This window comes from Canis aureus, chromosome 32 (genome assembly GCF_053574225.1).
Source record: "Canis aureus isolate CA01 chromosome 32, VMU_Caureus_v.1.0, whole genome shotgun sequence".
Classification (NCBI taxonomy): Eukaryota; Metazoa; Chordata; class Mammalia; order Carnivora; family Canidae; genus Canis; species Canis aureus.
In genome coordinates, this window is record NC_135642.1 from 44,060,017 (window position 1) to 44,086,395 (window position 26,379).

Genomic DNA, 26,379 nt, shown 5'->3' on the forward strand with positions numbered 1-26,379 from the left:
CCCTGTGCGTTTGTTCTGGAAAGAGCAGCTTGTTTTCTGAAATAACTTTTGGACTAGAAATTTATCATCTGAGTCAGGTTATTTTGAGGTTTTAAAAAAAAATCCTAAAGGACTCAAGTTATTAATATATGAAAAATTGCTTCTGTGTGGTACATAGTAGAATCATACAATACTCCTACCTAAACTAACATCATCACAAGCTCCATAATAATATTTATGAGATACTCATCATACAAGAAATCCTGTTTTGGAAATTTCCACAGGGCTGTATTTTGGGTGTAACTATGTTCGTGGTTGCAAACCAATTAGAAGGCCTAGTATTTTGTTTCCATCTTTCATACTCCAGACCTCTCCTTGTCCCTTCACCCTTTAAGCTAGAGGGACCCCGTTATTCTTCAGCCTGTCTCTATATTGTAAGATGGAGAGATAAGGACGCGCCACCAAAGTGATTGAACAGTCTATCATTTCTCCTTTGTAAATCACTTTGGACCTTTATCTCGAGTTCACCTGTGAAACTAAACATAAATTCTTACTGTCGTGTCCATGTTCCCATCTACTCACACAGCTCGGGGGGACCCTACAGAAGCGTGTGTGTCTGTGTGGGGGCAGATACCATGACAACAATGCGACGAGAGGAGCAGTCGCAGTTACAGTACCCTCTCTGCTTCTAAAGCCAAAGCCCGGAGTGGCGAGTTTTTCTTCAGTGCAACTTAGCACAGTAGAAACTACAGGGTGGTCGAACTCTTCTCTCACTGAGCCTTCGATGGGACTGTCTTGGACCAGAGCATGCTGCCGGCCTGACCTACTGGCCTGGGGGCATCGGGCCTTAGCTCTTCTCTAGCCACCTCCACCAAAGCCATGGTCTGAGAGCCTTACTGCTGGGGCAGGTGGCTCTCAGAACGCCAAAGAAAGATGCATTTTTTTCTATTTTGCTTTCTTGGTTTGAAAAAACATGACGATTCTATAACATTAGATCACTTTTAACATTTGCAGGTTGTTAATTGTCCTAGTCATTTGCAATGTTACCTTTGTGTAGCTCTGAGATTTATAGATCGACTCTACAGAGTTGATCTCATTCCTCATTTAATCCTCACAAGTGCACTCTGAAGTAGGTTTCCGGATTTTTTTTATATTGTCTCCCTTTTTTAAGGGAGACTCAGGCCCAGAGGAATGAATTGAGATGCCCAAGGTTACACGCAGTTAGTGGCAGGACTAAATCCCAAACCTGCCAAGCCCTTGGTGAGTGTCCTCTCTGTGACGCGGCCGCTAGAGTTTGACTGCAGTCTCATTCAGCTCAACTCAGTGGTCTTTGATTGACTTTTCAGAGACTGGGGAGTTGGGACCTTTGAACTTTCATTCCAGCCAGTGATGTGATATTGAGCAAAATATTAAAATTGGAAATGGGGTTAATGGTGCTGTGTCCTAGATCCAACTCCTGTACAACTAAAAGATGACTAGTATAGGATTTTTTAAATACCTGCTGACACATAAATATGAAATATTGCCAACAGTGCAGTATAGAAATAATTCATGTTGTGATTGATGAGCATATAGGATTATATATTATACTGCATGTACTGAGACTTTGAGAGCTTTCCAAAGATAGTATTTTTCTGAAAGATATATGTTTTAAGATGAACTCAGCCTGGGGTTATCTCTGTTTCAAGACCAGAAGTTTGGTTAAAGAAGAAATGTTTAGTGTGCCCTCAAGTTGATGATGTAGGTGGTATAAGATTTGAAAAGAGGAAAGATTTCTGAGGCATTGATCACTGATGTCAAGACTCTACGTGTAGTAAGGAACATCCTTTCTTATTTACTGTATCTATACATATTTATTACACTTTACCTTTGGTCTGGTTTGGGGGTTTTATTCCTTCTTTTTTTTTTTCTTTTTTTCCATCATGAGACATGTACTCTTTAGTCCCCCATCACCTATTTCATATTTTTCTTAATATCTATTAAAATGGAAATCAGAGCATGCTGTTTCTCAGAACTGGAGACTCATCAGCACCCTCCCAAGAAAATGTACATTTAAAAAAAAATAAAAGTAGCTAGAAATCCTTTTTTAGAAATTGTTTCTTTTCTGTGTTATTGCAGCAAACAGGCAGTGTGAACACTTCCGAGTGCCTGTTGCTGGGAAGCTTGGATCCCTGTGAATCTGCAGCATGTCCCTGCTGAGGATAGAAAATGTGCTCCTTAGTTAACAGGCTCAGGGAGGAGCTGTCCGGACTGAGCTCTTGTGACCTGTGAACTAGTGTTCGACCCCTAGTCTCCCACTGTCGGTTTCTCCACATCCTATCATGAGTATAATCCAGTTAGGGGTGATTTTATTTACTTTTTGCTTTTCTAACCACGTATGACTAGAAATACAATAGTTGTTTCGGTACGTATGACTCTTGGCTAATGTTTGTGATCAACAAACTCTTGCATAATCCATAACCTCTCGATAAAATTCTTTTTGGAAGTCCTCACTACCCAAATACTTGCCTTTAAATGAGGCCTATTAAGAGAAAACTTGAAACTCAAGAGTCCTGCCGTTGAAATGTTGGTTTTGCTCCGACTAGGTCAGACCAATGATTCTCTCAAGCCTTTATCTCAACCTTGCCAGTCAATCAGGAGTGCCTGAGTTGTGACAATGACGTTCATTGGAAATTAGGAAAACCCACACTTTACCTGACCAACGTTATGTTACTCTCCTGACCGATGATGAAATAAGGCATCCTGGCCCACTTTGTAGAGCTGTGGTAGAAGTCTGGGCCATAAGCCTCGACAGAAAGTAGGTGAAAAATTATTTTTGGTGGTTGTGTTTTCCAGATGACGTACGAGATACGGTGGAAAACGTAAGCTTTGGTGTTGGATAGTCTTGGGTTTGCAAGCTGGCAGGCCTGGGCTTTTTTTTTTTTTTTTTTTTTTTAATTATTTTTTATTTCTTAAATCTTCAGCCTATATTGAAGGGGTTAGTGTAGAGACAGCAGAGACAGTGCACATCAAGTGCTCAGCATGTAGACAGCCACGAGAAGTGGTTACTGCCAGTGTCCCTGTCACTCAGCACAGGACTGTGAAGACTCTGAAGACTTCACCGTGACACGACGTGTTCCTAACCGGTCACCTTCCAATTAATCTTCCTGTACACCTTGCAGCCGGGTTTTGAAAGTGTGCATTTCTTACTGTGTTATTTGCTTTCTTCTTTCAGATCTGTAAGAGCAAAGCTAAAGAATCTCAGCAGTATTATCACAGCTTGGCTGTCCGGCAGAGTCTGGCTGTCCATTTTAACATCCAACAGGACTGCGGCCATTTCCTTGCTGAAGTCCCTAATCGTCTGCTTCCCTGGGAGGATCCTGATTCCCCAGAAGAGGAAGAGGATGAGATGGAGGAGGCTGAAGAAGGGGTAAAAGGAGAAACTGATGGGAAAAGCCTGGAGCCCTGCTCTGAAACAGAGTCATCCCAGAAGGAAAGCCAGGGCGTCACTAGCAGGAAGCAGAGAAGCCACGTTGTGGTCATCACCAGAGAGGTTCCCTATCTCACCATGGCCGATTTCGTGCGAGACTCTCTGGTCCAGCATGGGAAAAGCCCTGACCTGTATGAGAGGCAGGTGTGTCTGCTGCTCTTGCAGCTGTGCTCTGGCCTCGAGCACCTCAAACCCTACCACGTCACTCACTGCGACCTTCGTCTGGAGAACCTGCTGCTGGTCCACTACCAGCCAGGGGGGACCACCCAGGGCCTTGGGCCTGCAGAGGCCAGCCCCACCTCCTCTTGTCCCACAAGGCTCATAGTAAGCAACTTCTCTCAGGCCAAGCAGAAGAGCCATCTGGTGGACCCCGAGATCCTCCGTGACCAGTCCCGCCTCGCTCCAGAGATCATAACAGCCACTCAGTATAAAAAGTGTGATGAGTTCCAGACGGGCATCCTCATCTATGAGATGCTGCACCTGCCCAACCCCTTTGATGAGAACCCGGAGCTGAAGGAGAAGGAGTACACCCGGGCAGACCTGCCCCGCATCCCGCTCCGCTCCCCCTATTCCCGGGGCCTGCAGCAGCTGGCCAGCTGCCTCCTCAATCCCAACCCTTCTGAGCGGATCCTCATTTCAGATGCCAAAGGCATCCTGCAGTGTCTGCTCTGGGGCCCCCGGGAAGATTTCTTCCAGACTCTCACCATCTCTCCCAGCCCAGCGCAGAGGAGCGCCCTCCTCCAAAACTGGCTGGACATCAAGCGAACACTGCTGATGATCAAGTTTGCCGAGAAGTCCCTGGACAGGGAGGGCGGGGTCAGCCTTGAGGACTGGCTTTGTGCGCAGTATTTGGCCTTTGCCACTCCAGACTCCCTCGGCTGTATTGTGAAGACCCTGCAACACCGCTAGTGTGTCCTGGTTGCTGCTTTTCTTTCATTTCCACCTTCAAGTCGCCTGTGTGCTCCCCCTCCCCAGTGCTCACACGGAAGTCACGGAAAGAAGAGAGACCAGCCTTCCATCCCTGACCAGGAAAAACGAGTCTCCTCTGAAGACTTACCCATAGCTCCACGTCGGTGAGAAGCTGGGTCTGTCTTCACTCTCCGGCCATGCAGCTGCCTTCCACTGGAGCAGCGTTCACCCTAAGCGTCCCCAAATGCAGGTAGAAAATGAAAATGTCCATCCTGGAAGCGACGGCCCTTTTGGTGTGAACTCAGCTGTGTCCAGCTCGCCCAGAATTCTGAATATCACCTGTCTTTTTAACACCACGTATTTATGCTCCGTAGCAGTAGGCAGATTTGAGCAGTCCTTTCCATTATCCGCTAAGCTCCCACTACAGTTTTTTTTCTTTAACGTGTCAGTAACCGACTCTCTTGCCAGCCAGAGCTGCCATCCCGAGCATCGGCCCGGTTTTGTTCCTGGGAACCGTGTCCTTTGCCCCAGCAGGTAGTCAAAAGGCAGGGAGGGATTCCGTCCCTTGGGTCACAGCGTGTGTTCGTTTGTTCTCGGTGGGTGGGAGCGCGCAGGCAGGATGGCCCAACGCCCCCGCCCCCCCCCGCGGCCCCTGCCTGCTCTCCCTCCGCCTCGCTCTGCCCCCACTTGCCAAGGGAGCGGGTGTGGCGGCCGCCGCGGCCCAGGACGGGACTGACCCAAGGTGGTGGCACCAGTTCCTCCGTGGGGCAGAGCTCACAGTGGCCGCAGCTGGTGGGGGGGGTGGGAGGCAGGCGGGGACACCAGGGAGGGTTGCCGCGCTGGCTCTGGCCGCATCCGAGCTGTCGGCGTGGACAGCCGGGCAGCGGGCCGGGGCCCTGGAGGCGGGGGGGGGGGGGATCCCGTGTGCAATCTGTGTGTGCACTCGAGCCGCGCGGTAGTGTTGGTGTCGCGCCCCCGGCCCGCGATGTGCAGAAGCCTCCGTCGCCCCTCGGCCACGCGGCCTAGGAGACCCCGAGGCGACCGTGCACTTGTTCTATTCAAAACTGTGAGTGCCTGTTGACTTCGCCTCGGGACCCCAAGGGCAGCCCGCGGGCGGCCTGCACCCCCAGGGAGGCCGGGGCCCCAGGGCGGCGTGCGTCGGGCCCACGAGGGGCTCCAGGACCCCTGCCACCGGCACGCGGCTTCTCAGAGCCCAGGCCGGTGTGAGTATTACTTAGGGAGCACATTCGTGGCCTTCTGGAAATTTCTAAACTTTTAACATTTTTAACAGCCTTTTTCCTATGATTCACCTAATCAAAGAGGATCGAGAAAGGAGAAGAATGTATTTTTTTGTGATCTTCTTTGGTTTTGGGGTGCGGGTTGTTTTGTTTTTGTTTTAAGAGAACGGGCCTCGTGCGGCTCCCGGGGGTGGGGGGAGCTGCCCTCCCGGCCAGCAGCGCCGGGCCCCAGGGAAAGGCTCGGTGGCCCCAAGGGCGTCCGCCTCCACCAGGCCGGGCTCTGCCCCCAGGACGCCCCAGAGGCCGCTGCAGGCCAGCGGTCCCCCGGGCCCGGCCTGGCCGCTGGGCGGGTCACCTCGGTCACCTCGGCGTCCCCGTGCGCACGAGTGCCCGCCCCGTTGTACACTGAGGCAGCAGCACGCAGACCACTGACCGCGCCGGCCCGGCCCCGGACGGCCCGCACGCTGGGACGCCTTCTCGGTGTCATCCTCGTGGTGCCTTGCCCGTGTGAATTGGAACATCGACTTCAACGAGGTCTCCTACTTAATGAAGAATGTTCCCTGGTCCCTCCGTTTGTTCCCAGGTATCCTTTTCCTCCTCCTCTTTTTTTTTCCCCCTCCGTTGGACTCGGATCCAGTCCTCCTCTCGTGACCCCCGTGGTAGTCCGGGCACGACTCCCCACTGCGCGGCCCCGGCGCCCGCAGGCAGCACCTCGTTCACCCGGGGTCGTTCAGTACCGTTTCCACATCACGATTTGTTGAGGGCAAAAGATGAATATGCCCCTAGGCCGAGAGGGGCCGCGGGCTTCCCGGGCGGGCGGCGAGGCTACCTGCTCTCCCAGGGACGGCTGAGAACGTTACGAGGTAGAGGGGAAAGGGGTCACGGTTAGGGCGGAGCAGACAGCATACCTGTTCCTGGGCAGGAGGCAGAGCACCAGGTGGTCCCCGGAACGTTCTTCCAGGACGATGAGACTCAGCCGGACATTATCGCGACTATTTTCTTGCCGCCCCACGTTACAGTAGGGACGTTGAACCCGCTCCTCCACCAGACAGAAGCCCTGCCTGGAGACAGCGGCGGTGCGCGGGGGAGTCTGGCGTCGTGACCATAGAGCACTTTAAGTTTTCTCAGGTAACGTCAAGTTACCGTCTTCGATATTACTTGGAAATTTCTTTCTTTTCCGTTGAAGTCTGTCCTACAGATGCTTCCATTTATCAAGAGTTTGAACAATTAAGCCACCTTTGGAACTTTACCTTAAGCCACGTGAGCAAGAACCATCTCTCGGACACATTTCGGTGCTAGAGAAACAGGGAGGCGGGTGGACAACCAAGACCGAGACTGAATGTACACGCAGCAGAGTGCCTTGTCCGCGCGGCAGCCAGCCCGCGAAGGTGGAGATCGACGCCCCGACGAGGCCTAGGACTTCGGGATCCTGCCACGCCGGCCCGAGGGAGAGCGCCTTGGTGCGCCTCCCCGAGGAGGTGCTCGGACGCTGGCTCGTGAGGATCAACTGCAGGGTGGGGGACGTGGTTAAACCTGTGGGCCCGTAGGAGAATCGTGAGCCAACCACGAATGAGGCCGCCCAGCCCCTGGCCTGAGGCAGGCCCGGAGGGCAGGAGGGCAGGAGGGCAGCAGTGGGTGTCAGGGTTTGCCCTCTGGGGGTGAGCTGGGTGAGGAGCGGAGGGCAGGAGCACCCACTCTGCCGACGCGGGTGACCGTGAAGCGCGCCCCTGAGGACTCCATGAGCCTGGGTAGCCTTTCGTCATCTAGTGGGGCCGGTTTAGCTCCCAGACTCAGAAGAAGCTTGTTAACGTGGACAAGTTGTAAGCCAAGAGATCTAAACCCCTAGAAATATCAGTGATATTTCTGGGAGTAAAACTGTCTATTTTAAAGTTTCTAGTATTGCAGATTGAAAGATCTTTGAGGCCTCCTAGATGGTAAGGCACGGAATGATTGCACTCAGCTTCCCAAATTTGAATTTAAAATGCTTCAATGCTGGGAAGTGACTCGACTTGATTTTGCTGGTAACCTGCAAATAAGACTTTTCCCTAGATTATACTGGCAGCGATCTGAAAAAAAGTACAGACTAGTCCCAGAAGTCAGGACGTACTTAGGATACGGCACTATAATTCCAAATGATTCTAGATGTATGAATAAAGTATGAACATCCTTGAGGATGACGGAGAGAGGGACTTGGCTCCCCAGGCCAACTCTGACGTGTTTCTTATCTCCCTCACTGGTGGATAAGGATCGAAAATTCTGGTCCAGCCTAATGAGTGAACGGGACGGCTGCCCACGAACCGGGTTATTAGTTTTACCTCATTGGAGCTCATATTCTCAAAGGCCCAAAGTGCTGTGTCGAGACGAATCCGGGCGCTGCTCCCGCTGACGTGCGCGCTGACGCCCAGCTGCCCGTGCTTGCGGCGGGGCCGAGGCCAGGGATTCCGTGGACCAAAAGAGATGCCAGAAGGGAAGCCAGAGGAGCTGCGGTGCAAGACCCTAGATAGAGATTATACCAAAGAGATCCAGCCTTTCTGTCCTGATGCTTCAAAGGTGATGAGGTTGGGTGACGACAGTTGCCGTAGACGGAGAGCTCACATACATTCCGTGTCAAGGGATCTGGCTGATAAAGTGATCCATCCTCCAACAAAAGCACCTTTAAAAAAAAAAATAAGTCCATTTCGTATATTAGGGAAAAAGAGAAAGAAGATGATGGTGATGGTGATGATGAAAGCTGCGGGCAGATTGTAAGGTGCCCCAGGATTTAAGGAGAAGGAACCAGTCGCTCTCCCCGTGACATGACCGCGGCTGTTGCCCTGACTTCAGCCCGGGGACGTCATACCCATGGGATTCTGACAGCTGGGCAACTTTTTCTAAGACGTGTGGCAGTTTCAATAGGTTTGTTTAAAGAACTCCTGGGAGATTTCTTAAATCCTAGTCCTCTTTATGCAGCTTCCTACGGAGGTGGTCACCGCTCGTCATCATCACCCCTACCTGTAAGGCCCCTGATGCACAAGGTGCTATACAGCTGTCAGCCGCCCCCGCGGCAGCTGTGGACGTTAGAGTAGGTTTTGCATCAGCCACTGCGAGAAGCTTCCCCGCTTGGGGTGCGGGGCCTGCGTGCCCACCTCCCCTCACTCGCCTCTCCCTCCAGGAGCCTCTGGGCTTATTCCAGCTTCTCACCTTTACCCATCCCACTCACCCCCGTGCTTTTTTTTTAATTAAGAAAGTTTCAGGGAATCAAAAGAGGTCGGAAATTTTTTAATCTAGCAGAAGTATAGAGTCATATATTTTGCTACAATTATTATTATAATATGGAGAATCCACTTTGCCCGTGTAGTGCGTGGAGAGTGTGTGTGTGTCTGCGCTCATGATAATTTGAATGTTGAACAGCCCTGTGGCTTCAGAGTAGCATTTTGAAGGATAAACCACACCGCTTCAGGAAACCTGCCCCGAGTACCACACATCCCTTCCCTTACCGGTTTTTAAAGAGCTGAACACCCGGGGCTGGGGCTCTAGGCGACATGCAGGCCTGAGATCGGCGCAGGGACACGTCGTCCTTCGCACGTTTGGCTCACGGCCGCCCCCACCCCGTCCCTCCCTCGTCCCCACGGCTCTGCTCACTCCGTATTTGAACAAATGTGTTTCCCTTGCTCTTTCCTGGAGCTTCAAGCCTCTACACACCTTAGAGTTGTGTAAACCCGCCAGGTAAGGTCCCCTCCGTCACAGGTGGTGCCGCCCTTGGTTTGCTGTGGTACTTTGCTGTGTTCTCTGTGGCATCATGTTACTGTGTAAATAAATTTGTTTTAATATACACTAAAGATGAGAGGAGCGCTCGTTTTTTCAGTGACTGTCCCATGGGGACGCCCCCGGGGGAGGGTGTGGCTTCCCTGTCCGGTTGGGTCTGTCTCCCAGGACTTGCGCCCTCTCGGGTCTTCGTTCCCTGCCTCTTCCTCCTGCTCCTCCTCCTCCTCCTCCTCCTCCTCCTCAGGCGCCCTGAAGGCTGCCCTCCGGCCCTGTGACCTTGTCCCCTGGGGCCAGTCTCCACCCGCCTCCGGCCTGGTCACCCGGCTCTGGCCAGCCTCTCGGGAAGGTGTCGGATCGCGCAGATGCTGTGAGCACAGGCCGGGCCTCGCACAGCACCCAGCGTCCTCCGCTGCGGGACCCACACGCCCTTTGCCTGATGCTTGGGCCCCCAGGGATCGCACGCAGGCGGGAGCGGAGGGGCTGGCAGGAGGGAGTCACCGTTGGCCGCGGTGGCCCAGCAGCTGCGCCATCGGGGGACGGTGGATGGAGATGCACACGCGGAGGTTGTAAACTGAGGCCACATGAGCTCTGAACCCCCACGGTGGTCGCTGCCTCCACCCCCGTGTTTCTGCTCTTGCACCAGCGATCACTCTGCAACTTGCAGATCACACGTGAAGCACCTTGCGCCTCGGGGGTTGCCAGACGTGCGCCCTGTGCTGCTGGGGAGCCCCTGAGGCGCCCCTGCGTCATCTGGGTCCGGGAGGAAGGGCTGCCGCAGAGCCGGACGCGTCCGCAGGGACACAGCTCTTCCGCTGCAGCTGCCCGCCTGCCCGAGGGTCCTGGGGGCCGCCCTCCCCAGTGCCGGGCACACGCACTGGCTCCTTGGGGCTGCAGGGAAGGGGTTGGGGCCGCGGGGCTCGGGTGCTGTGGGTGCTCTGCTGGCGGCGGTGGCCCAGCGGGCCTCGGGATGCGGGTCGCCCTAGCCGGACTCCAGGTGACGCGGAGCACGAGCAGAGAAGGCTGGACGCGCCGTTCCTCCCGCGGGGTCACTTCAGGGGCATGGGGATCCCGTCTTGGGAAGTCCACCGGTGGGGCTCGCAAGAGCAGCCTCCTCTTCGGATAGAGCCCTCGGTGGCTGTGGGCCCGCAGACTGCCTCCAACCCAGACCCAGAGGATCTGGATCTTTCCTACCTGCAATGAGCTGGTACAAGCTGGTGTGTGGTGCCCGGGCTGTGAGTGTTCACGGCTCACCGCGCCAGGCCACGAGTCGCCCTCTCTCCCCCTCCCCCTCCCTCTCCCCCTCCCCCTCCCCTCCCTGGAGCCTGTGCTGGAGGGACGGAGCCCTCACCCTTGGAGCCAAGGACTGCAGGCCACAGGCCGCCTGAGAGCAGCTCAAGGCCATGAGAGCTGAAACTTAAAAATGGGCTTTCACCGTGGGGGGAAGGAGGGCGTCGGTCGCCAAGATGCAGTCCTCCCAAACTCGCAGATCTCGGAAGGGACACAGGCGGCCTGGGCTCGATCCCCAGCCCCCCGACACCCCAGATGCCGCGTATTCGCAGAAGGTACGTGGAAGCCCCGGAAACGGATTGGGAGCAGCCACGTGCCTGCTGCCCGCCCTCCACCTCCCTCACCCCAAGCACCTTGTCTCTCCAGCCCCTCCACGGCCCCCGCCCCTCTGCTCGGCCCCGGACACCCCAGAGGGCGACCCCGGCCCTTCCCGAGCTCCGGTGTTGCTGGCCTGGGCGCTGCCCCAGGGAGCCCGGGGCGGCCGGGCGGGAGCACGACTGACGGCGGGTCGGACGCCCCGCAGCCTCCCTCGGCCGTGTCGCCCCGTGGGGTGGCCCCAGTCCACCCATTTTCACTCAACGTGTCAAAGCCAGGATTTCGACCCCGATGTGTGCAGCTCCTGGCCAAGCGCCCCTCCCCGCAGCCCGTTCCTGCCACCCGCGCGGCCAGGACAGGGGCCAAGAGCCGCCTTCCTTCAGGGGCCCCGGGCTGGGGCCCTGGGCTGGGCCAGGCCAGCAGGAGCTCCGCGCCGACTGTAGGGTCGAGGCCGGAGGGGGTGGAGGGGTGGAGGGGTGGAGGAGGTGGAGGGGGTGGCCGCCGAATGGGCGCCAGGCCGCTGTGCCGGGGAACAGCCTGGGCGGGCGAGGCCGGGGTCTGGAACGGGCTGCCCTCCCCGGGAGGCCGAGGCCCATCCTACAGGCGAAGCAGGGACCTGTAGGCCTTCCCAGGCGGGGTGTCCCCCAGCCCTACAGGCGGCCGCCAGTGTCCCTCCCAGTACCCCCCATGGCTTCCAGGGATCTGTACCACGTCTCTCTCCTCTCTCGGCTCTCGTCCCTCCGTGAGCCCCGCTCTTTACAGGACGGGGCCGCCCCTGCGTCCGGAGCAAGGGGCTGCGAGGCGACCTCTGCTCAGCCGAATGCGGCGCCGCCGAGGCGATCCGAAGGAACCCGGGGTCAGAGGGTGTTGAGAGCGGCTGCCCGAGGCCCTGCTGGCTCGTCCCCGTCCCTGGACCTCCAGCCCAGGTCAGGCCACTTGGTCGTGCCCTGCAGGATGCCCCGGGGTGGGTCCCCGCAGGACGGGCTCCCCGGGGCCTGGTGGCTGGGGCGCTCGGAGCCGGCGGGGCGCGGGGTGAAGGGAGCTGCCCTCCCTGGAGAGCCAGCCCGGCAGCTCCCGGGGATCCGCCGAACCCCAAGATCACGGGGTCCGTGAGGTCCAGCCCGCCCCCCGCGAGGCCCGGGGCTGTCCTCAGGCACTGTCCCCGCCGGCCTCCTGTCAGACGGCCCCACGCAGCCGAGGCTCTCGGGGTGACTCGGGCCGGCTCGGGGAGCCCCCGGGAGGCGCTGGCCTGGGCCCCTGGGCCTCTGCTCAGCTGGGAGGGGGCTGACGGGCCCGCCCCCCCGTTGGCCCCCCTCAGCCCGTGCCCCCGGGTCACAGCTGAGGAGAGCGAGCCCCGAGCAGGCGGGGAAGGCGCTGGGGGGCCGGGGGAGCGGGCGCAGAGGGCGCTGGGGGGCAAGGCCAGAGGGGCCCCCGCTCCGCCCACGGCCGAGGACAGGGCCACCCGAGCGGCTGCCGTCCCCCTGACCCGGGCCGCGCCCCGATGGCGATGGCCGCAGGGCCTCCGCCGCCGCCCCACAGCCGAGGGTCTCCCCCCTTTCCTCGGGGAGGGAGGGCCCGCCGCCGGCCAGGCCAGCCAGGTGCTCCGAGGCCCGGTGCCCCCTCCGGCTGCACCTACATGCGGCACCTGCACCTGCACCTGCACCTGCACCTGGCGGCCGTGGCCCCCGACGGCTGTGCCCCACCCCCAGCTCGGGCGCCGGGCCCCACGGAGGCGCAGTGGGCTCCTCCCCTGCCCCTACCTGCCGGGCGGCCGTGCCCCCATCCGGATGGCCAGACATTGAAGTACGGAGCGGCGGGACCCGAGGGCCGGAGAGGAGCCTTCCCTTGGTCACAAAGGCCGCAGGGTCCCCAGATGCTCGAGGAGAATCAGACGAAAGCTCCCGGGGCGGCTGCGGCCTGCGCACTCCCCGGATCACCCGGGAGGAGGCCTCGGCCAGAGAAGCCCAGAGAAGCCCAGGCTCGGTCAAGAGGCCGGTTGGGCCTCTGGGAAAGCTGGGGCGATAAACGCTGCGAGGTGGTCCTCAGGCGAATAGGGCCGCGGGACAACGTGGGCACCGAAAATGAAACCTGAATAGTATCGATAAGGATTTAACAGAGGATACGTCAGACGTGCCGGCATGGGAGGGAAGGTCTCCTTCAATAAAACATTCTGGTACAATCGGTTAGATATTGGGAAACTAAGTAACCTGCAGTCTGTGAACCAAGATAAGTCCAAACAGGTCAAGGGAAGAGCCTGGGCCGCAAAGGAAAGAAGAAAGAGGGGCGCCCGCGGGGCTCAGCGGTGGAGCATCTACCTCTGGCCCAGGGCGTGACCTCGGGGTCCCGGGATCGAGTCCCACGTCGGGCTCCCGGTACATGGAGCCTGCTTCTCCCTCTGCCTGTGTCTCTGCCTCTCTCTCTCTCTCTCTCTCTCTCTGTGTGTGTCTCATGAATAAATAAATAAATAAAATAAAATAAAGCCTGAAAACTAGAAAAAATGCTACGTCATTTTCTGTTCTATTTTTTTTTATGAAGGACTTTCTGAGTTGAGAAGCAATGTAGAGAAGGCGCCTGAGCCGGGAAGATCAACAGGCCGACTACACACAGACGGTAAACAGTCGTCCCCCCCCAAACCGCAAGAAGCAGATCGAAAAGTCAGAAAACCGTCTCGACAAATATAACGGACGTGGGGTTAAAATCCTTCGATGCGAAGGACTCCTACAAACCATTTGGAACAAAAGATGCCGATAGATAGGTGAGAACGGGGGGTCAAGGGAGAATCCAAATGCTTAAATTTTCTAGAAACGAGGCACGAGGACCTAAGGTGGCATAAGTAAAACCATTTGAACAGCCCTTTCTGATCATAAAAGTCTTGCCTGTTGATGGTGGGAAACCTGGCAAATAGCCACCAGGTCGCCGCCCGGGAATGACACCCCGACGCTTGCTGCAGGTCCCGCAGGGGGTCCCTCCTCGGCCTTGTTGTTGTTTAATCAGCTTCATGTCGGCACCACGTTCTCTGCCTTTTCAGACCCACCGAGGTCTTTGTACAGCTTCTCCGCTGCTGGGCAGGTGTGCGGGCTCCGACGGGGGAGCCCTTGCTCCGGGGGCCGCGCCGAGCCAGGCTGTCGGGCCAGCTGGGACCCAGGGGACGGGCCGTGCAGGGGGCCCCGCCTGGTGCAGCGAATCAGCGGAGCATCCCCGGAGCCCACCCCCGAGCCCACCCCGGTGGCCTCCCTGCCCGGTCGGGCCGCCTGGCCTCGGTCCCTGCACCTTGCAGGCTCCCTGGGCGTGGGCTCCGCGGACGGACGCCGCCACCTGCGGGGGCCTCGCAGCCCAAAGTGTGTCCCCCGCTGCCCGCTGCCGTGCCCCGGGCTCAGCTCAAGCAGGAGCGGCAGAGGACCCGTCCAGGGCTTGGCACCCAACAAAGGCCCTGGGGGGTCAGGTCTCCCCTCACGAGACCAGAACTGTGGGCTTCCCAGCAGCTGCAGGGACTGCAGAAGGGCCCCTGGCGGTCCTCCACCTGGACCCGGCCCACGCGGCCAAGGGGGCGCACACATCACAGGCACAGACGGCCCCAAGCCTGTGCCCTACCCCCCATCGCTCCCCGAGCTGCTCCTTGAATGGGCTGGGACGGACGGACGGACAGACAGATGGGGGAGGGGGCTGCGGAGGCTGCTGCTCCTCCGGCCCCGGGCCTCCCTGCCTCTGGCCTCCATCCGAGGCCGCGCTCCACCCTGCGCCTCGGCCTAACACAGGCTCCCGTCCCATGTACTTTCTTTTAGGGGAAGTCGTGGAATTATGTTCATGGAAACCTCGTGATTGAATCCGATTGTTTCTGATTGTGATACCTGTTGGTGGAGGGCGCTGGGCGTCCTGGATCCGCCGGCTTCCCCCCGCTTCCCCGGGAGGAGAGCTCCCGCTTCTTTCTTTCTGCCGCGAATACGGTTTAAATTGATCTTTTGTGGGAATACGGTGACGAGGGGGCGCAGGGAGCAGAGCCTTCCCCTGGCTCTCTCGGCTCCTGCACGGCAGGTGGCGTGGGCGCGGGAGGTGTCCCTGGCCCACCTCCGTGATCTCCGCTTCTCCCTGGAAAAGAAAGAAGCTTTAGGTTCCGCAAACGGCCCCCGGTTCCCAGTGCGAGCCCCGCGGTCCCAGGGGCACGAGGGCGCTGCCTCCCGGGCACCGCGGGTGGGAGAGGCGGGACCTGCAGGCAGGTGGCGCACGGGCCGGGGCCGGGGCTCCGCAGGGCAGACGCGGGAAACCCGGAGCCCGACGGGAAGCAGCGCGGCCGGGCCACACAGCATGGCTCTGGGACGGTGCCGCCGCCAGCCGAGGGGTCCCACCTGCTAACAGACTCAGTTTGCTTCCCCCAAGACTGTGAGTCGGCCCTGGCTGAGGTGTGCGGGCAGGACGGGTCCAGGGTCCTCGCGGAGGCCGCACGCCCGTGGCGGAGACGGCTGGTAAACGGGGGGCAGCAGCGGCGCCCGCAGCACTCAGAAGGCATCGAGGGGCCGACACGTGGCCCTGGGGGGAGGGAGGGCCGCATGGGGGCCTTCAAGAGGAGTTCGCCGGGCAAAGTGTGGAGAAGGCCTCCCGGACCGAGGTGGCTGCGTGAGCAAGGCCAAGGTCACTCCGGGGCACGTGGGGGCCCCGGGGAGCCGGGAGGCGGCGGCGAGCAGGTGCTCACTGTGGCAGAGCCCCTCGGGGCTGCGGGGACGCAGGGACAGCCGGCCAGGGCGGCTGGAGCCCCCAGGAGGGCAGGGCCGGGTTCTAGACACGGTCGGGACCTGGGGTCCAGCGTCCCTGGCGGGCAGCGCCCGGAGGTCAGCTCTGCCAGCAGGGCCCCGGGGAAGCGCTGGGGGCCGGTCCGGACAAGCCCCTGGTGCCATGAGCTCCCCGCGCCCAGCTCCCCGCCCGCGCCGCTCCCCAGCTGCCCACCTGCCGGGCCCGCGCGGAGCCCACGTCCACGCGACTGCGGCTCCCGGCCGCTGCCCCCCGCGAGCGCTCCCCCTTCACACAGGCCTCCGCGGGCTCTTGACCGAGTCTCCATCTTCAAAATGTATTTACTCATGAGACAGAGAGAGGCAGAGGGAGAAGCAGCCTCCCCGCGGGGACCCCGATGCGGGACTCGATCCCGGGACCCGAGGATCACGCCCTGAGCCCCCCGCGCCCCACATTCTCCACTTCAGCAGGCACCGGAGAGGTCGGAGGGCCGTCCAGGCAGCAGAGGCCCCTCCCAGGAGCAGCCGGCGGCACCTTTGCTCCCCCGATCAGCGCCCAGGGCCTCGGGGGGAGACGGACCTGCCTCTCCGCGGGACACGGGGATCCGAGGTCACCGCGCCCCAGGCCTGCCACCCGGGAGCCGAGCTGGGGGGGACTCGATCCTCGGCCTCGGAGACCCCACGGGCGGTGTCTTCACAGGGAGCCCGACGCTGCCCCCCTGCCCCGCCCCGCCCAGCGCACCTGCCACCCCCCCTCCATCCGCTCCCCCACCGCCCCGCACACCTGCCCCCCCTCCACCCGCCCCCCTTGTGCACCTGCGGCCCCCCCTCCACCCCACTGCCTGGGGCACCCGCACCCCCACCGCACCCCCCTGTGCACCTGCCGCCCCCCCACCCGCCCCGACTCGCTCACCTGCAGGCCCTGCGCCATTTGCGGAGAGAAAGAAAGAACAAGGGGAAGGGCTCTTCAGCAACAGCGGGAACAGCAGAGCAACGCCCTGGACACATGAACATCCTGAGAGGCTTCTAGAAGCTGGGGGCCGACGAGCACAGAATGAGAAGCCCGTGGGCGTCAGGGTCTGCGACCCAGCAGGCACAGTCTAGGGGCCAGTTCCCCCACCAAAACCGCCCCCCCCCCCGGGGCAGCTGGGGAGGCCGCAGGAGCTGCACGTAGGCCGCCTTGGTCCTCAGAGCCGACTGCACTGGGGCTGCGGGGGGGGGGGGGGGGGGGGCAGGGCTAGGCCCCAGCGGGGCACCACCCGCCCTCCCAGAAGCTTCCCCACTCCGCTGGCTGTCACAGCCTCACCCCTTAGGAGACCCTGAGGTCCCATTAGGAGGAGGTGTAGGGCTGGGCAGGGGGGATGGGTGGCATGGCCTCGCCGCCTCGCGGTGGACGCAGCTCCCCATGAGACCCAGGACACGGGACGCAAGGATTCCTCCGTCTCTACGTGGCCATTTGCCCTCAGCTCATGCTCTTGGAAGAGCATTTCCTGTCCACACCCCTTCCACCAAGGCTCGAATTAGGTCAAGAAACCCTGTGTGCTACATTCTGCTCTTGACCTTCACAACACGCCTTCCCTAATTCAAGGCTCTGAAAAGTCCTGCAGTAACTTTATTGCGTAAAATACATTCGGTGGAGTTGCAGGTGTTGTGTGCAGCTGAATGAATTTTGACAAAAGAAGAGCACAGCCGTGTAACTTAGAGTCATACCAAGATTTAGAACATTCTCATTACCCCAGAAGGTTCCCTCACGCCCCTTTGCCGTCATTCCCCGTCCCTAGCCCGGAAGCAACCACTTTATGACCAGTAAACAGCGCACGGATGTGCCGGTCCGAGGGCTTCACGAGCACGGATGCGTACACGGCCTCTGCTCGTGCGTCTGGCCTCTTTCACTCAGCGTAATAATCGCAAAATGCACCCACGTGGCCACATCTGTCCATAGTCCGTGTCTTTTCACTGTTGATTATGTTCCCTGGTCCACTCTGTAAACATACTTATTACAGTTTGCTGACCTGTTTTTATTCTCATATATATGTGGGGTTTTCCGATTTTTTGCTTGAACCAAGCTGCTACGGACGCTTCTCTACGAGACGTTGAGCACACGGTCTGCAGTTGTGGGGTGATTACACCACGGCCCGGACCCGCGGGTTTATGCAAACTGCCGACTGCTGTCCCAAGTGGCAGTTCACACTTCGGCCGCGAACGTGCGACGTTGTGCTGCTCCGCGCCCTCGCGTCACCTGGGGCTGTTTCCGCAGTAACTTCTTAATTTTTGGTTTAACCCCTCACTTCTCACCACTGGACTCTCGTTCCCCCTGCAAGCGTCTCTGTCCCCGCGGAACTGGTGTGCCCGGGATTCGCCACGGATCTGAGGGTTGGGACCTTCACTTACAAACAGGACAGATGCCACCGTCAGCCACAGCGCCCGGTCACCCGAGCGCGGAGAGAGGCTCGGAGGCGGGGACCGAGGTAGGACGTCCGAGGAAAGATCTGCAGGGAAAAGGACTGAGCTCAACGGGGAGCTTGGTGACAGTCCCCCTGGGGAGGAGGCTGTGGGTGGCCCTCGGAATGGCCCAGACACGGCTTGGGTCCTGAGCGCGTGCACCCCGCGGCGTCCCCCCGCAAAGGGGGTTCTCCATGGCCAGGCCCCCGGGGCGAGTGGCTATCCAGTAGCTTCTGTCCCCAGCTGCCCCTGCTCTCGGAAGTGGGTGGCTCAGGTCCCCAGCAGCGGCCACTGCCCTGCAATTGCACACCCGGAGGCCCCCCTGGGGTATGACCCCGGCCGCCCTCGGCCCCCTGAGGGCACGTAGTAAGCGCCCCTGCAGGAGCCCCGCAGCCCTGCCTCTGCCCCAGGAGCTCACTTTCCAGCTAAAAAGCCAAAGCAGCCCAAGTGAAGCGATGGGCAGCGGCCACGGGACACGGGCTCATCCTGTGCCCGGACACCAGGGCTGGCGGAGGCGAGCGGCCCATGGACGGACCAGCTGCAGCACGCGGGGGGCAGCGCCTCAAGAGCCGGGGCGCTGTCCCCCAAGACCAGGTATATGAACACAAGTAACCAATGGATAGCGACCGGTTTTGGTATTTGTCACCATCGAGCCAAATAACCCACTTTCCAAAAAATGTGCTTCTCGTTCCTGAACCGGCCCTACACCTGCTGCTCTCGGGGTTTGAGACCAAGGGAGGGAAGCTTCGCCTGGGGGCACACACTGGCTCCGCTGAGCGGGGCGTTCCCAGTGCCAGCCGGCCATCGGGGCTCTCCACGCCACTGGATGAACAGGCCAAGGGAGGTCACAGGGCGGCGGGAATGACCGATTGAGATCTGTCCTGTCCGATTCTGTAGCCACCTGTAGCTGTTCTAAATTAATTTAAATTAAGCAAAATCAGAAATTCAGTTCTTCAGCGCCCCAAGCCACATGTCGGGCGTTAGTGTCTGCATGGGGCTGTGGGCCGCCGTAGGAGGCTGTGACATGAGGCTGTGGCCTACAGGATTCCGCAGAGCAGGTGCAGACCGTTGCTTCCCCGCATAAAGGTGCATTAGACGGCGCGGGCCTCGACCGCCCAAGGCTGATAGGAGGCCACGGCGGTGGGGCAGGAAGAGGAGGCTGCGGCCCGCTCCCGCTGGCAGTGCTGTGAGTGGTGGTCAACGTGGAAGGGAGACTACGGCAAACACTTGGGCAGGACACCAGGCTCAGACCCCTCCAGGACAGAGGTCCGGGGCACCTCCCCGGGGAAAGAAGCTCCGCCAGCTGACGTGGTGGCCGAAGGCAAAGTCAGCGTGGAATAGATGGTAGCGGACGGAGGTCAGACACCCTGGCCAAGGCATGGAGCCCCTCATTCCCTCCCTGTAGTTTCTCCCTTGCTCAGCCGTGTGTATATTCATCTATTTTAATGAATTTCTCTTAGATTTCTCTTTATTTTTTAAAAGGTTTTATTTGTTTATTTATTATTCATTCATTTATTCATTCATTCATTCATTCATGAAAGACACAGAGAGAGGCGGAGACACAGGCAGAGGGAGAAGCAGGCTCCATGCAGGGAGCCCGACGCGGGACTCGATCCTGGGACCCGGGGGTCACGCCCTGGGCTGGAGGTGGTGCTAAACCGCTGAGCCTCCTAGGGATCCCCCAATTATATATATTGTTTGCAGAACACTGAGATAGGATTGGGACAGAATCAGAGAAGGAATGGACCTTGCCCCCAAAATCTCAGACTTGGAGTTGTATAGAGTAAGTGGCAAAAGAATGAAGATATTTTCATTTTGTTAGGAAGTGACTTTAGGGGATGCCTGGGGGAGCTCAGCGGTTCAGAGCCTGCCTTTGGCTCAGGGCGTGACCCCGGGGTCCCGGGATGGAGTCCCACGTCGGGCTCCCTGCATGGAGCCTGCTTCTCCCTCTGCCTGTGTCTCTGCCTCTCTCTCTCTCTCAAGGAAAAGAAAGAAAAGAAGGAAGGAAGGAAGGAAGGAAGGAAGGAAGGAAGGAAGGAAGGAAGGAAGGAAGGAAGGAAGAAAGAAAGAAAGAAAGAAAGAAAGAAAGAAAGAAAGAAAGAAAGAGAAAGAGAGAAAGAAAGAAAGAAAATCTTTGAAAAAGAGAGCGAGAGTGGAAAAGATAATTTGATGTTTCCTAAAAGGGTATAGAAAGCTCTTTCCTGGTGTGGTTGGCCAATTTGTAATTCCATTATTAATAGTTTAGAAGAGCTCAGCTTCATAACTTACTGGTAAAGTCAGTTATTTCCAGGATTGTCGCCAAATTGGTGGAATCCCCTATCAAATACCTTTTGTAAGTGAGCCGTGAGATTGCAGGGTGAGGACGGATCTTAAATATTTGGAATTGACAGCTCGTTAAGCAGAGCAATTCCGAAGCCTTCTTAAATGCCTGCTACATTGCTTTTAGCTCCCTAATTGTGTAATAAAATTACTCTTACGCTATGTACACTGTGGTTGTTGATGAGTGTGTGTGGGCGTCTCGTCACCGGAACACTCGCTCCTCCGGGCCACCTTGCTGTGTTGGTAGAAATTCCACGTGTCATTTCATCCGGAGCTACCGGACCTCAGCGGGACGGGATGCATCAGCGACCCCGAGATGCGATTCCGTCTAATGAGATGCATAGAACATGCAATTTCACACCGAAGTGCCTCCTGCTTCTCCAGTACTCGAGCCTACAAACAATGGGATTCGACGGACTTAATGTTGCATGAATCCCGTAAAGAGAAACCGTATGTGTGACGCACTCACCGTTGTACCCGCGGCCTTGTTCTTTGACAGGAGCATATTCCCTGAGCGGTGACACCTCCATTCCAACCGGGCATCCCCGAGACATGGTCCACGTCCTGCGGGGGGTCTTTCACGGGCCCACGCGGGCTCCCTCCACTTCACCCCTTGTTTCTCCGCCACAACTCGCCAGTACCAGGTGCTGCCACATCCACGTGTGACCCTCCGGGCGGTGGCAGTGGGCGAGTCGGCGGGCGGGCGTCGTGGGCAGGAGTCGGGAGTGACCGCAAACCACGGAACCGCGTCAGCCACACAGATGTGTCCTCGCTCCAGCCTCCCCTCCGCCAGAGCCCAGTCGTCGGTGCCGTCCGCGCCATCCAACGTGAAGGCGGCGGGAAGCTGCAGGGAGGGACACGCGGTCTTCGCGGAGGCCTCGCTTCCCTGGGTGTTAGAGCAACGGAGCGCGAGCGTCCGCCCGGGCTCTGGCGAAGGCCCTGCCGGTGTCTGCCACCACCGGGTGTCGCCCGGGCGCCAGGGAACGGCCCTCGTAGCCGTCGTCCTCAGGAAAGCGTCAGCCCGGCCCTCGGCGCCCCCTGCTCACCCGCGCTCACCCCCTCGTCTCTTCCACGACGACCGGGAAGCGCGGCTGTTCCCAGGCCACAGGTGAGAGGCGGGGGCCCAGGAAGAAGGGCTCCGGGCCGGGTCGCACGGCCTCGCCGTCTCACTGACCCCCTGGTCCTTCCCACAGGACGAGGAGGGGGCCGCGCTCCCGCCACCCACAGCCCAGCCGGCGACGCATCCGGAGGCCTGTGAGCCCGCCTGGCTCGGCAGTCTGCGAGGACCGCTGTCCCCGTTCCCTGCTGGAGGACGCTGCGGCTCACTGGAGGTCATAGGGTCTACGGCCCAAGCAGGTCGCTCCAGGAGGCCCTCCAAAGCCCGTATCCCCGCCGGCTTCGTGCTCTTTAATGCACTTTGCTCTCCCCCCCTTTAGAGATCAAAGGACCCCGGAGCATCACCTGGTCCCATCCCCTGGTGCCACACGTGAGAAGCTGAAGCCCGGAGACGGGGTCGGACTCCTAACCCAGCTGTCCAGTCTCTCCCTCCCCCACCTCGCGGGAGCCTTCCTCTGCTGTCCCGTGTGTGGGGGACACCCCACTGCAGGCCGGATCTTTGCCCCGACCCCCGAGTGACCCATGCAGCAACAGCTTGTGCCATAGAAGTCTGTCACCGTCTTCCTGCCCAAAGCCCTCTTCTCAGGAAGCCTCCAGCCACAGGCCCCGCTGAAGAGGGAGGAGGGTCGTAGGCAGCCTTGTGAGTCCTGAGCGGCCCCACCCCGTGGCCTCGCGGATGAGGAGGCCAACCCAGACGGATAGACTGAGGCCGTCTGGGCAGGGGCCAGAGCAATGGCAAAGGAGCCCAGATGGGTGCAAACGCAGAGAGAGCCCCGGGACAGAAAGGCGGAGGCACAGAAAAGAGACTGGGGACCCCAGACAGAGCCTCTGCCCTATGAGTTTACCAATCCCATGATTCCTAGCAGTACCTGGGCCCACGTTATTTTTCTGCGTGATACACTAGCACAGTCCCCACAGTGAATTCCGTGGGTGGGCATTTGTACCAGGCGACTCAGACATTATAGGGCAGCCCGGGTGGCTCAGCGGTTGAGCGTCTGCCTTGGGCTCAGGTCATGACCCCTGGGGTCCCAGGATCGAGTCCTGCATCAGGCTCCCTGCATGGAGCCTGCTTCTCCCTCTGCCTGTGTCTCTGCCTCTCTCTCTCTCTCTGTGCGTCTCTCAAGAATAAATAAAATCTTTTTTTAAAAAAAAAGACATTATAGAATTATTTTTTTAAACAAGTTTAATGAGTGATACAGTCGTATGCTATTAACTCATGTGGAATTTAAGAAACAAAACAAATGATCAAAGGGGGGAAAGAGAGAAACACACCAAGAATCAGATTCTTTTTTTTTTTTTTTTTTAAGGTTTTCTGTATTTGAGAGACAGTGCACATGAGCAGGGGTGCGGCCCAGGGAGAGTGAGGCGGCTGAGCGGGAGCCTGGCGGGGCTCCATCCCAGGACTCTGGGGTCATGACCTGAGCCAAAGGCAGACACTTAACCAATTGGGCCCCATTTCTCTTAACTACAGAGAACAATCTGGTCGTTGGGAGAGGGGTGGGGGTGGGGGATTAAGGAGGGTGAGGTGCGATCATGATGGGTGATGTATGGAAGTGCTGAATCTATACATTGTACACCTGAAACTAATACCACACTGTACATTTACTAACCGGAATTTAAATAAAAACTGTAAAAGAGAATTTTTAAAAAGTAGCGCGCCATGTCCATTGCTCTGCATCTTGTTTTCTTTCTCTGAACAGTCCTGGACATCATTCCTGCCATAAGGTGATGCTTTTTTTTTTTTTACAACCAAAGTCCACGGTTCATGTTTGGGGTTCAGTGGGCCCCACCGAGGGGTGAGATGGGACCCAGAGGCCTGTGGCTTCATGTAGGACCAAGGAGGGGCTGCACCAGGTGTCCGGCCCCTTAGCTGCTGGGGAGCAAAGCGGTGGGGAGGCTTGGACCGGCGTCTGCGGGAGAGGGCGGCCGGCGGGGCCCGGGCAGGTCTGAGCCGTCAGGTCTCCCCGAGGCCTGCTGCCCCCGGCCGTCTCGCTCTCCCCCACGACGTTCAGAACTAGCTCTCCCAAGTCCTCGGATCATTCTGTTCCCCGCTAAGTCAGCCGGAGAGACCCAAAAGCCGCCCGGCCTCCCTGCCCCTGGCTTCCAGGCCGCTCAGTGCACCCCCTCCGTCCTTTCTGCCCCCTGCCCCCCCCCCCCGCACCTGCCCCTGGAATCCCCCTCCCACACGTCTCCATCCTAGTCTTCTGCTAATTGCTGTTGTCGAACTTTCCCTGCTCGAACACTCACTTGCACCGAAGTTCATGCCTTTTCTTCACTTTCCAGCTGGCCGGGCGTCGTGCCCCCGATTTACTGGGGCGCCCCCCCAGGACCCCCAGAGTGCCTCTGTCTTCTCCGCCCTGCCCCCCTTCCTTCTTTTTGTAGATGCCTTGTTTAGCTTATGCGGGTGTTCAGTCGGGCCAGGACGTCGTTCCCACGGAGGACTTTGTGCTTCTGGCTCTGGTCGGGCGCCCGGAGTTGGCCCGACTGCGTGTCTCTACCTGACCCGAGCGAGTATTTCGTCTGAGCGCCCGTGCCCCGTGGGCTGCAGGACGGCCTGGGAGCCCCTGCTCCGCGCCCTCCTTCCACTGGGAGACACTGCCTGGAGCCTCCTGTCCGTGGGCCCCGGGCTGGGCAGGTCCGTGCGTGCCAACAGGCCGTCCCCTCCCCCGGGGCCCCCAGTGTGTTCTGGAAGGCAAGTCGTGCACAAGGACAATCGGGGCCACGGGCTGTATTCTCGGTGAGACTTCACCCCATCTGGTAACTAGGAAGCATTTTCTGAGCAGCCACTATGTGCCGGGAATTGGACTCCTACTGCCCTTCACTTTTGTTGCCTCATTTCATCTTGACAACCACTCGCAAGTTGGGAGTCGTTAACCTTACTCTACAGATGAGGAAACTGAGGCCCAGAGACGGTGACGAACTTCACAAGGTGACATTGGAGGCGCAGAGTCAGGATCTGATTCCAGGACAGCCTGACCCCAAGGCTAGGTCGCTTCCCCGGCTGGGGCTCTGACAGCAAAAAGGGGCAGCTTTCACGTGGGCTCCTCACATCATCTCTTTCCTACCCTTGGGGCTGTGGGACAGAGCTGGGCCCACGGGTGGGGGGCGGCGCGGGGAGCCTGTCTGTTGGCCTGAGCGTGCACAAGGACCCAGCTAGCAGGGACAGAAGATCCTATGGGAGTAGATGAGGCCTTCCTCGCCTTCCGGTGCACCAGCTCTTCACCTGTGTGGGACCGAGATACCGCAAGAACCACATCAGAGCTGCTCCCGGCCCAGAAGGAGCCGTACTGTTTGAATCAACTGAGGTCTTCCTACGTGGGCTTGGGGTAAAGAGACACTAGAAAGAGTCCTTTCTCCTAAGAGCTCCTAGCACAGTCCATCCCAAGCCAATATGGCAAGTGGCTTGACTGCAGGATGCCTGGCGGGGAGCGGGGGTAGGGGCTGTCGGTGCTCTGCAGGAGGATTCCACCCACCTTGAGGGAATCCTGCTTAGAGGGGCCCCTGGGTGGCTCAGCTAAGCATCCACCTTCAGCTCAGGTCATGATCCCGGGGGCCTAGGACAGAGCCCCACGTGGGGCTCCCCGCTCAGCAGGGAGTCTGCTTCTCCCTCTCCCTCTGCTTGTGCTCGCTCGCTCTCTCTCTCTCTCTCAAATAAAATAATAAATAAAATCTTTTAAAAAAATTATTCTTGGAGGTGATAACTGAGCTGAATCATAAAGGATGAGCAGGGTCCTTCAAGGTCAAGGCAGGTGAGTGAAGGCATTCCAGCCCAGGGTTGTGACATGTCTAAAGGCCAGGAGGGGAGAGGGGCAGGGCGGTTTTGGAGAGCAATAAATAATAGTTCGGGATGGCCACAGCCTGTGCCAGGGGCTTTGTTACAAAAGATCATGTAGCTAAGCTGGGAGTTTGGTCCCTATTCAGCAGATAAAGAGAATGATTAAAATCTTTGAAATGGGGGGATCCCGGGTGGCTCAGCAGTTTAGTGCCTACCTTCGGCCCAGGGCGTGATCGAGTCCCCCCTCGGGCTCCCTGCATGGAGCCTGCTTCTCCCTCTGCCTGTGTCTCTGTGCCTCTCTCTCTCTCTCTCTCTCTCTCTCTCTCTCTTCCCTGCATGGAGCCTGCTTCTCCCTCTGCCTGTGTCTCTGCCTCTCTCTCTCTCTCTCTCTCTCTCTCTCTGTCTCTCATGAATAAATAAATAAAATATTTAAAAGAAAGAAAGAAAGAAAAAGAAAGAAAGAAAGAAAGAGAAAGAAAGAAAAAGAAAGAAAGAAAGAAAGAAAGAAAGAAAGAAAGAAAGAGAGAGAGAGAAAGAAAGAAGAAAGAAAGAAAGAAAGAAAGAAAGAAAGAAAGAAAGAAAGAAAGAAAGAAAGAAAGGAAGAAAAAGAATCATTCCAGGGGATGTCTTATTTTAAATGGTGCCTGGAGAGCAGCCCCTATTATACTGCCTGCACTTTCACCCATACACACAAAGAAAACACAAAAATGCACAACAATTCTGAAAATCAAAACTGACAATCAATTATGAGAATCTGAAAGACAAAGCAATTGCCTGCCTGGGCCTCAACTAGGAAACAAAGCAATGCACTCATGTGAATAAAGATGGACATATACTTAATCCTCTTTGCCATCCAGAGACCCCAAATATTTAACAACTAGAAAACACAACTGCCCTTTTGCTGTAAATGGGCTGCTTTTTTGAGGTAGCCGGTGCAGTATTCTCAAATTTCCATCCCTTAAAATATATATATATATATATATATTTATTTTTATTTGAGAGAGAGAGAACACAAGTGGGAGGCGCAGAGGGAGAGAAAGAGAGAATCCTAAGCAGACTCCATGC

At 58.0% G+C, this 26,379-nt stretch overlaps 3 protein-coding genes across 43 annotated transcripts in view; all 3 read left to right on the forward strand.

Moving 5' to 3' along the window:
- PEAK1 (pseudopodium enriched atypical kinase 1) overlaps nucleotides 1–9,413 on the forward strand; it is a 293,696-nt gene extending 284,283 nt beyond the window's left edge. For all 41 annotated transcript variants that reach the window (XM_077881987.1, XM_077881989.1, XM_077882018.1 and 38 more), the window contains one exon: nucleotides 3,194–9,413. In XM_077881987.1, coding sequence (XP_077738113.1) covers nucleotides 3,194–4,357 — 1,164 coding nt within the window. In that variant the 3' untranslated portion in view covers nucleotides 4,358–9,413. The remainder of the gene's footprint in view (nucleotides 1–3,193) is intronic.
- Nucleotides 9,414–10,759: 1,346 nt separating this feature from the next.
- LOC144303270 (uncharacterized) lies at nucleotides 10,760–16,405 on the forward strand. The gene is made up of 3 exons (XM_077881210.1): nucleotides 10,760–11,525; nucleotides 11,689–13,696; nucleotides 14,724–16,405. Exons 1-2 carry the CDS (start codon nucleotides 10,760–10,762, stop codon nucleotides 12,741–12,743), a joined length of 1,821 nt encoding a protein of 606 aa, XP_077737336.1. The 3' UTR covers nucleotides 12,744–13,696; nucleotides 14,724–16,405.
- Nucleotides 16,406–16,557: 152 nt separating this feature from the next.
- Nucleotides 16,558–25,708, forward strand: LOC144303588 (uncharacterized). The gene is made up of 4 exons (XM_077882031.1): nucleotides 16,558–18,698; nucleotides 19,809–21,531; nucleotides 21,617–21,754; nucleotides 21,860–25,708. Exons 2-4 carry the CDS (start codon nucleotides 21,185–21,187, stop codon nucleotides 22,056–22,058), a joined length of 684 nt encoding a protein of 227 aa, XP_077738157.1. The 5' UTR covers nucleotides 16,558–18,698; nucleotides 19,809–21,184; the 3' UTR covers nucleotides 22,059–25,708.
- Nucleotides 25,709–26,379: the final 671 nt, after the last annotated feature.

Excerpts from the sequence above, each read along its gene's own strand:
- LOC144303270 (XM_077881210.1), top strand. The coding sequence starts at position 10,760 with ATGGGCTTTCACCGTGGGGGGAAGGAGGGCGTCGGTCGCCAAGATGCA. Across the intron at positions 11,526-11,688 it reads CGGGCTGCCCTCCCCGGGAG|CCCCGCTCTTTACAGGACGG; the intron begins GCCGAGGCCCAT and ends TCCCTCCGTGAG.
- LOC144303588 (XM_077882031.1), top strand. The coding sequence starts at position 21,185 with ATGTGTCCTCGCTCCAGCCTCCCCTCCGCCAGAGCCCAGTCGTCGGTG. Across the intron at positions 21,532-21,616 it reads CGGCTGTTCCCAGGCCACAG|GACGAGGAGGGGGCCGCGCT; the intron begins GTGAGAGGCGGG and ends TCCTTCCCACAG. Across the intron at positions 21,755-21,859 it reads GACGCTGCGGCTCACTGGAG|AGATCAAAGGACCCCGGAGC; the intron begins GTCATAGGGTCT and ends CCCCCCCTTTAG.